The sequence below is a fragment of the Cornus florida genome, unplaced genomic scaffold, assembly GCF_030987335.1.
Source record: "Cornus florida cultivar Cherokee Brave unplaced genomic scaffold, ASM3098733v1 CherokeeBrave_3.0.0_Hap2_Chr06, whole genome shotgun sequence".
NCBI lineage: Eukaryota > Viridiplantae > Streptophyta > Magnoliopsida > Cornales > Cornaceae > Cornus > Cornus florida.
The window spans coordinates 66,758,695-66,769,007 of record NW_026775576.1 but is presented as its reverse complement, the minus strand read 5'-3'; the positions used below and the strand labels follow the sequence as shown (position 1 = coordinate 66,769,007).

General features: G+C 37.1%; 1 protein-coding gene across 1 annotated transcript; it reads left to right on the top strand.

Annotated features, from left to right (window-relative positions):
• Nucleotides 1-817: 817 nt before the first annotated feature.
• LOC132311821 (uncharacterized) lies at nucleotides 818-2,259 on the top strand. The gene has a single exon (XM_059809938.1). The coding sequence runs from the start codon at nucleotides 1,220-1,222 to the stop codon at nucleotides 1,961-1,963; it is 744 nt and encodes a 247-aa protein (XP_059665921.1). The 5' UTR covers nucleotides 818-1,219; the 3' UTR covers nucleotides 1,964-2,259.
• Nucleotides 2,260-10,313: the final 8,054 nt, after the last annotated feature.

The following is a 10,313-nucleotide window of genomic DNA, read 5'->3' as shown; positions in this document are numbered from 1 at the left end:
TTTTTTCTTAAAGAAGAGGTTATCTTGGTATCTTGATTGAGTCAATCACCTTATTACTGCCTCCCTCGCATAATAATTGTCCTCTTAAAAAAATTTGACTCACAATTTTTATTAATCAAAATTACTGAAATATATATCTGACATGAAATATAAATAATATATAAATATATAAAAAGAATATGACTAAAAATAATCTTAAATGATTTAAAAATAAAAAACGGCAGTGAGTTAAAATTTTGGAGTTGTACAATTAATATGGGACGAAAAAAATATTTAATTATAAATAAATTATTTAATTAAGTGAGTTTGATTATATAATTTGTGACCACATTTATTTACTTATATTTTATAAATAATTGATCTCTTGTGCTCCTCCTCTCTCTACTTTGGCAGAACAGATCCATAGAAGTGTATGGGGGTGGCCGGTGGGATAACTTTTAATAAAAATAATATTATAAGTGAAATATATTTTGAAGTGGGTTAATATATTCTGAAATGAACTAATGTTACTAAATTTTTTTTTTTTTATAAAAGGGTTTGGGAGCCCCTGCATCCGCCATTAATGATGGTAAAGTTTTTTTTATAATTTCAAGGAGGCAAATTTTAAATTTTATAGATATATAAATAAAAAATTAAAATTAGTACGTATAAAATATAAAAAGCGGGGCTGCATTGGGTGTGTGCGTATACGTGGCGATGGTTGATCTCTCTCTTAAACAACGGTAATCGGTGAATCACCATTGCAAAATGGGAATTTGGATTACTAATTGCTAAAACCATTTATTCAAAATGTTAATACAAAATTCATTTTTATTTACTGTACTCTAGCATTGCCACAACTTTGCATTATGACGTGAAATATGCTACCAAATCTCTCTCTCTATCTTCACACACACACACACACAAACCCATATACATACGTTCTAATTGCATCAACATACGATCTATTCAATACTCTTTCTCGGTTCTTACAATCCATCTATGCACAGATCTCTCTTTAGATTCAAAATCTCAAAACCCTAATTTTCCGACATTTTTAGTGTCTGCATCCTTGGATCTCTTCAATCGTCGTCACTCGGTTTCATCATGATTTCGACCTAAAATCCCAAAATTTCGGCTCAAATTTTACAAGCTTCTTCAATTAATCTCGACGCCCCACTATTAATTTTTCCTTTCGTAAGTTCCAAGTTTCCAAATCGATATATACAGATCTTTGATCATGTCGAAAGAATTCAATGTCCCGCCGGTGGTTTTCCCGTCCGGTGGAAACCCCGGTGCCGGCGCTCAGCAGCGGAGACTCCCAACGGCGCCGTTCCAGCCGCCGCGATCAGCAAACCCTGGCATCCCCTTCATGTCATTCGACATCAGCTCTGCCGCCGCCTCCACCTCCTTGTCCGCCCCACAATTCGGCGGCAATAATATCGGAATCGGTACCGGATTCGAGGATGAACCACCTCTGCTTGAAGAACTAGGAATCAATACCAAACAAATCTGGAGCAAGTCTGTCTCAATCTTGAACCCTTTTAGAGTAAAGGCCGATCTTTATGAAGATGCTGACTTGTCTGGTCCGTTTCTGTTCTTGATGGCCTTCGGATTGTTTCAACTGCTCGCCGGGAAGCTACATTTTGGGATTATATTGGGATGGGTCACTGTGTCGGCTCTGTTTCTGTATGTGGTGTTCAATATGTTGGCAGGACGAAATGGGAATTTGGATTTGTATCGGTGTGTGAGTTTGATCGGGTACTGTATGTTGCCAATGGTGATTTTATCGGCTATGGCGCTGTTTGTTCCGCAAGGTGGGGTGCCTATTTTCGTTGTGGCTGGGGTTTTTGTCATATGGTCGACTCGGGTTTGCGCGAGGCTTTTGGTGGAGTTGGCTTCTTGTGGGGATGAGCACCGTGGATTGATTGCGTATGCCTGTTTCTTGATTTACACGCTCTTCTCTATGCTAGTGATATTTTGAACTGAGTTTGCTAAAATTCTTCATGCTTAGCATTCGGTTGAATCTCTTCTATCTGTATTCCATACGATTTTCATATTGGTTCCTTTTCAGAGGCTTCTTGTTTGCCTTGGTTTTAATGGAAATTCATTTTTTTTCCTTTTATTTTTATAGGCTTACTGGGTCTCTTAGGAATAGTTTACTGCATCATCTGATGTTAGCTTGAGGCATTTCTCCCGAAATGGAAGAAATTTTTGTATCGGGTCATTCTTTATGTTTCTGTTAAGATGTTTTATGTTCATTTTGGTGATTGTGCTCGACGTTCATAAATATTCAGCTGTTAGAATTAGGGATTTATGGCTAAATAGAACTATAGAAGTAACTGTTGGCATTTGGTGGTCCACTTATTCTTACAAAAAATGTTTAATATTAACTTTGGTGTTCTTTCTTTCTAGTACATGTTCTATATGACTATGGTATTTGTTTCATGTTTAGGGAATATCAGGAGGGTTGGTCATGGCTTGATATCTGCATTCATTCTGTTATTTCGTTTTGTAAATTTGTTACTATTATTGTTGATTGCATAGAACATAATTTGTGGATATGATAATCTGCTAGTGGAGCTTATGATTTTCTATTCGACATTTTTAAAGTCTTGCCATCTTTGTTGTCAGGGTGTGAAGGAATGTCATCTGTGAGTTTTAGTAGTGGCAGGGAGGGGTATACACTGGGTATAATATATTAAACTGCTAAAATTGATATTTTCTGCACTTTTGGTGATTTATTTTTAGTTTTTTATCTTTTGGGGAAAAAAAAAAAAAAATCCCCAAGAATGGAATTTAATTTCATTTCATTTCCTCATTTATCAGCATTAAAATTGGGTTTTATATAATAATTTACTTTTGTAGTACAGAGTCTTCTCTCTAATTTGCTCGAGAGATTGAAAAAGTCAAAAGTTTGTTTATCACAATTTTGTAGAGGGAATTGACGACGACTTGATGATGGTATTGAAGAGGGAACGAGATGGGGAAGATTTATGGAATTCTGGGTTTTGTGGTTGGTGAATGAGAATCTCTATGTCGTAGTAGTGGAGTTATATATTGACTGATTTTGGAAAAGATGACATGCATTGATGTTGTTATCCTGCCTACAGTCTGCTGGGCATTGTAGTACTGTAGAGAGATAAGGTAGAGAGTGAAGAGGAGAAATTTGACATATTTGACAAAATGAAGGGCATTGCTAGGTAGATCATGGAATAGTTACCACCTTTTGCATCTGAATGGTGATGTAAGTTGATAAAGAGCATTCTAGGATAAAGTAACAAGAAGTGAGTACAAAGGGCCATAATGAGAAGTAATGCTTAGTTTTTCCAACTTAACATGAAGGGCAGTTTCCTTGGTTAAAATGAGCTAAATATTATGCTCCCTCTGGATCTTGTGATGAATGAATCTCAATTGACTTAATTAGGACATCATATTAGTATTTAACACACTTGGAGTGACTGTTTTTAGACACTTTCTTGTGGTTGTGATGGATTAAATGACTTTGGATCAATGTTGATATGTTGGAAATAGAATATCAATAGATATTCCTGCCTTTTTTATTCACGTAGTGTTGAAGTAGTCTTCTTTTTGCTAGTTATAGATTTTTATGGAAGTCTTTTGAAGAATTAATCCATATTTTACCTTTGAACTTTGTTTAATTACTGTGTGTGAGATATTTTCTGGACACCTTCCCACTTTTTATATGACAATGGGCAGACCAACCAATATTTAAGGGGAGTGGGTCTATTAGGCTTCTTGTTTTATAAATATATATATTTTTTCTTCCCAAAAATTACGTGAAACGTTGGATATGTAGTTGAAACCAAGCTATATATTTGACAGGATTAAGAAAAGAACTTGTTAGGGATGAATTTTCTATTCAAATGCATTAAGGAAAGAGAGTGACTGCTCTTTCTGTTACAATTTATATTAATTTAAGGTTTAAGGCAATGAGAAGCTTCTAAAGTATTGGGTTGTTGTTGGAAGGAAGATAAAAGATTGACTCGGTCTCCTCTTCATGACATTTTTAGTTATCCTTTAGAAATTTTTGGTTATAGAAATTGATTTGAATAAAGAGTGCTATCAAATGACTATCCAAATAGAATGCTCTTGCTTTCTTTATTTTTATTATATTTACTTGTACGCTGTTCAACTTATTGTATGAAGGTTATGTTGATTGCTGTCAGTGATGATTCTAAAGAGAGAGAGATTGCTGCTACCATGTGTTTACTTGTTGATAAGGTTTTCAGTCTCCTCCAATTGTTCTATTTTAGGGCTTGATCAGTGTTATGAAGTAGCTTGGACCTTCTGAAAGCTGTGAGTTTCCTTCAAGAACATGTAGAAGGAAGAGAGGATGGGATCCAAATTTTTAATGGATTTGCAAGAAATGTATGGTCTTGCTGTCTTAAAGGCTTACGAGCTTGAATTGGAATTTTACGATCGACTCGATTGGAATTTTTGTAGTTTGGGGCCTTCTGGCCTTTGGAAAATATTTTTATGTAGATTGAAAAATGAGATGAACAAGGCATTATAAGAGGTTCAAGGGTAAAGTAGAATGACTTATCTTTACCAGGCAGAGTGGATATTGGGGAAAATTGCAGAGGGCTTATTTTATCAATGGGAAATCAGGTGTGAATTTTAGGGGGCTTATTTTTGCAGGTGGCCTTAAGCTTGATGCATCTATCTGTTTTTCATATTTCCTGCAACTTTTGGCCGGATTCTATTATTTAAAGCCTACATTGTGGATAGATTTGGACTTTCTTTAAGTAAATAGTTTGGATTTATCAAGGCCTTGGGATAATTAAATTACCAGTTTTATTGAGGTTCTCTTTCATTTTGTTACTTTTTTGTTCCATAGTGTGTGTGGTGGGGTGGGGGGCTTGTTAGGAGGTTAAAAGACATGGGTGTACCGTGTATCTGACTAGAAATTTGTGGGAACCTGCTGTTAACTCCATCAAAGGGACCACTTTGGGCAGACGGGAAATCTATCAGTGGAAAAGCCCTAGGATGTATGACCACTTCCAAGGCCAGAAGAGCATGCGCACAAAATTCAGCAAGCTTTGTTCCTGTTTCTTGCATGCCTGCAGATGCCAATTTCATGAGGTGGGTTACCTTTAGGCAAAAAATAACTTCATGGCAATAAATGCTACACACTGAAGGAAATAGAGTGGCCTATTGTTCTGTAGTTGCACTCCACCACCACTATCGTTTTAGAGGAACTATTTACTAATGGTTGTTTTGTAAAATTATACTTTGATGGAGTTAACAGCAGGTTCCCAGAAAACTGAAAACAACACACTAACGATTTATTATTATTATTATTATTATTTTTCCCTAAATTGGTTTGTGTATATAAAAGATAAAACAATGAAGTACAGAGTTAAAATGAAGGCAAACCCCCACACTGTAACGAAATTTTGATCCTTGGTGATTCTTGCACGAAAAATGGGATTACGTGATTTCTTGTTTGTCAGGTGTAAGAAGTAGGGACTTCATTACTGATAATTTTATGGGAGGAGGAAAGTTAATCTGGAAGATAGGTTCACATATTAAATACAATTATTATTATTAATATTATTATATGTTTAAATACAATTATTATTTTCCAATTTATATTTATGTTGTCTATTCCCCCATTGGGGGCAGGGCGATTGGTCACATAATCAGACTTTTAATTGGAACAAAGAGAGTGCTCAGAAGTTTTTAAGCAAATGGAAATGTTTGTTGTTTCATAGAGGAGGTTTTGTTATCCATTCATGTACTTGCTTCTTGAATTTTACTTCAGCTGTTTCTGTCTTAACTTTGTTGGTGGAATTTCATATACATATAGAATCTTACAAGTGTTTTGATTTGAGTCATTCACAAGAAATGTGGAATGGACATGAAGGATGGTTGGGAGTGTATCCGCATGAAATGATGTATGTATGGCATTCAGTCCAAATAGAAGTCATAGCCAATGTAGCTTATGACTTTCATTCATGCTCAATGAGATGTATGTCTTTCGGTACATGTATAAAATCAATGTATTGTTTTATAAACACAAAAAAGTTAAAACAAACATTGTGGCAGACAAAGTGATTTGCATTGCTTTAGAAAACAAAAAACAAAAAAAGTGATTGGCAGGCAGCAGAGAGCTCCTTTTTCATCTACTTTCTCGGGCAAACATTTATGAGAATCTATAGCTTCTATGTTGCTCTAGCACAAGAACAACTTGACCTAAGATACCATTAGAAATTTTTCAGTATTTAACTTCTGAATAAATTTGAAAATTGACACAAGACTTACTTTTTGCTAATGCAAAATAGATCAATATTCAATGCCAAAATTTATACCATGATTTTCCAACTACCTAAGATACCATTAGAAATTCTAAAGATTGCATCAGTCTTTCTGCATGTTTTATCAGTTATTGGACATGGGTCAAGGGCTAACAACGGCATGTGGTTCAAAATTTCCTTTCACAGGTATTGAGGATATTCACCATTCAAGGGTTGAATTTCTTCTACCACTTGTGGGAGATACTACAAGCATCCTAAGCTCAACACAATATCATTCAATATTCCGAAATACAATATCAGACTGGACATAATCAAGAGGCACCGACACAAAGAACCCTGAAAACTGAGAATTGCAACTCTTAACCATCCTCGAAAAGAGAACAGTGCAATCAACCAAATTCCGTCCACTACATAGGACACTTTAAATAACACCAAATCCAGTGTGTGTGTGTGTGTGTGGAAGTAGCATTAACTGTCAGCAACTATGGCCATCTTTCCCAAATCTCCAGCTGCCTTGCCATTGGCATCAGGAAGTCGGCCTTCGGTCCCTACAGAACCTTAAAATAGAGGCCCCATAATAGATACATTCCCCTTATATTCCATTGTCAATTCTCAGCCCTGTTAAAGCAAAAGGCAACACATGTTTTGCTGGCAGTGCAGGTATCTAAAATTGCTAGTAATGAAAGGGCAACTACGCTTAACTGTGTTGTAAAGATTGCAGAAGGTGCTCTTGGCATCACAACCTCTTTCGCAAGCCTGAGGTAAAAGAATTTGTTACACAACACAGAGACAAGTATGCACGCGTGCGACGCACATACAGAGAGCAAGACAAAGTAAAAGGAACTAAATTTGGCTTGTGCAGAAATCCATTCAATATTACACAAAAGAAATTCCAGCTCTGGATTTTCACACCTCCAGTCCCTGATGATAACAAGTAAACATTGGCAACATACATACAGTGATACAGTAGGTTATCTTTCACAAATCTTAGGGGCAACAATTACAGCATAGATGACGAAAGCCCACCCCCGGTGGTTTTGATTCCCATATCGCATAACAATCCTACACTTCTATCCTAGGGCAGTTCAAAACAGCCATCTTCCTGAAAAATATCGCACTAGCAACAGAAAACTCTTCCAGTGTTAAGCAATTAAGCAAATAAGTTCCAAAAGGTATTAAAAAAATGCATATTGTACCTAACCTACAAACTTAAAGCAGATCGTGTCAAGTCCAGAGAATATAAACAATCCGAGTCACCAGAAAGCACCGACAGAATAACAAAGCTGGAGTGCAATTATAAACTCGATGTTGAGCTGGTAGATATAAATCCAGAGACTAAAAACCACTCAACAGCTTGATGACACGATACAAGCATAGAAATTAGGCAGTGAGCGGAAACAAACAAGCAACTTCACTGCAGAAAAGCTAAATCCAATTTCTTTTTTCTGCAAATCCAACATTCTTGACGGGTTCACAGAAGAACCCTAACATCCTACGACATTTCTGAACCACAACTGCAATTGCATTATAAATTGATTGGATATGTGAATTTAGAGTCTTACCCTTTGTGGGGATGATGTGTTGGTGGTTTTTGGCTGTGAAGTGAGAGAAAGTGATATAGATGGTAGAGGAGGTGAGAGAAAGCAAAACCCTGGAAGAGAGAGAAGGTGGTGGAGAAGCTTGTTCTACTCACTGGTGGAGAGCTTGCAGTGGACGAAAGCGTCCGTGGCGGTGGGAGAGTAGAAATAGAAGAAGAAGAGCGTTGGAGTTCTACGAATATTAGGAAAGTCCAAAATTTTTAGAAATAAGTTGATATTGTTTCCATTTTATTCTTATTCTACCCCCCACCAAAATTCATGTCCTGTTCTTCCTCTCATCAACCAACATCCAAAGTCGAAGTCCTACTACAATGCTATGGAAACAATATTTCTCCATCAATTGGAGAAACCAAACCAACCAGTGATCAGAAATTTGAAGTGAAAAAGATGTGAACAGAGTGACAAATTAACCCGTTACAGAAAATGCAGGACAAATTCATCCATCAATTCCAAAAATTAATATTTCCATTCATTCCATTCAGTACAATCAATCAATTTTTCGGTCTATATATACCATAAAAAGAAACTGGAACAACCAAATTCCAACAAAACCCTAATATAACTACTATTACTAAATTGAAATCCATCACTTAAACCCTGGATTAATATAATCAAAATGCAAGAAAACCTAAAATCACGATTCACTTACCCCTTCTTCCTCTCGACTCCTACGGGGGTAGCATTGAGGGCAGCGAAGCCTTATATGTTTTCCATCATCCCCGACGACAACTAGGGCTGCAAGTTGGGCGGGTTAGCCCAGCCCAGCCCAGCCCAACCCCAACCCAAAAATTTTGAAATTTGAAAACACAATTTACAAATCGGGTTCATGCTCGGGTTGGGTTTTGTCAAAACCCAGACAATTCGGGTTGGGCTCGGGCTCAACCCGAACCCAACCCAAAATCCAAAGTTATTTTTTATTTATTTATTTTTTCTCTTTTCTCTCTCCTCCCCGAATTTTTTTTTCTCTCCTCTCTTTTCTTTCTCTTTTTTCTTTCTTCTTTCTGCCCGATTTTTTTTTTTTTTTTTTTTTTTTCTCTCTCTCCTCTCTCTTCTTTCTTCTTTCTTCTTTCTGCCCGAATTTTTTTTTTTTTTTTTCTCTCTCTCCTCTCTCTTCTTTCCCTTTTTTTTTTTTTTTTCTTTTCTCTTTTCTCTCTCCTCCCCGAATTTTTTTTTCTTTCTCCTCTCTTTTCTTTCTCTTTCTTCTTTCTGCCCGATTTTTTTTTTTTTTCTCTCTCTCCTCTCTCTTCTTTCTCTCTCTCTCTATGCCGCCGTCCTCAGCCGATCCGCCGCCGCCGCCGTCACTTCCAAAAATAAAAACAAAACCCATATATACAAGTTAGCAGTTGCAGAGAGAGAGGGGGGCAAGCTTGAGATGGCTGAAGCTTGCGAACGGCCCGAGCTGGAACAGCCGGCGATGGAAACTGAAACATATGGGTTTTGATTTTTTGAACAATCTGAAATGATCTGAAATATATGGATTTTGAACTTTTGATTCTTGCAGACAGATCTGAAATATATAGGTTTTGAACTTCTGATTCTTGTAGATTTTGTAGTTTGAAGTTGCAGAGAGAGAGAGAGAGAGTTGAGAATGAGACAGGGGAGGCTGAAATGATTTGCCCTAAATTTTTTTTGTTTTTTAATAATATATACATATATATCTATATAATATATATATTTTTCAAAAAAAAAATATAAATAAAATTTTAAAAACTCAACCCGTCAACCCGACCCGACCGGCCCAAAAATATTCGGGCTGGGTTTTGACTATAACCCATGTTAAGTATAATTCGGGTTGGCCCAACCCAACCCGATTCGGTTTGAGGTTGGGTTGGGACTAGGCTGGGTTGAACCCGCCCAACTTGCAACCCTAACGACAACTAGAGTAACCATGCCGTGTGCGGCACAATTGAATATGCACCTGACTGGTGAGGCGAGGAAATAGTGTGCCAAGTGGCTTGCAACAATCATCATATCTTGTAATACCAATGCCTTGTCGTCGAGCAACATTCAAATCAGCAGCAATGTCGCAAAGACAACATAGAAACAATCTCCGCCGGTGACCACACGAAATTTCCCTTGTCGGAGCTCCAAAATCCTGAAAATAGTGTACCCGAAGTTCAACAGGATGATTGTGAATCTGGAGAAGATTGAGATCTCCAATTGCTGAGCCATAAGAGCTCCAAGTTGAAAAGCTACGATAGCGATAAGACGAAGCCTCCTAGCCCTCGCAAGGTTTTCCATGTTGGTTGTTATGGTGGTGGAGTGAAAGGTTAGGGTTTGGTGATTTTCGATTTCGAATCTGATTCCAGAAAGGTTTTCCGTCTGTGTTTTTATGTAGAAGTAATGGCCAAATGTATTTTTAGGCTCAGTTTGGTGAGGGGAGGGGAGGGGAGGTGATGGAGGGTGATTAAAAAATCGTGTTCGGGGTAGTTGTTATATTTGTAGAGAGTATGGT

What these genes read in the sequence shown, in the direction of transcription:
- LOC132311821 (XM_059809938.1), top strand. Translation starts at nt 1,220, where the DNA reads ATGTCGAAAGAATTCAATGTCCCGCCGGTGGTTTTCCCGTCCGGTGGA.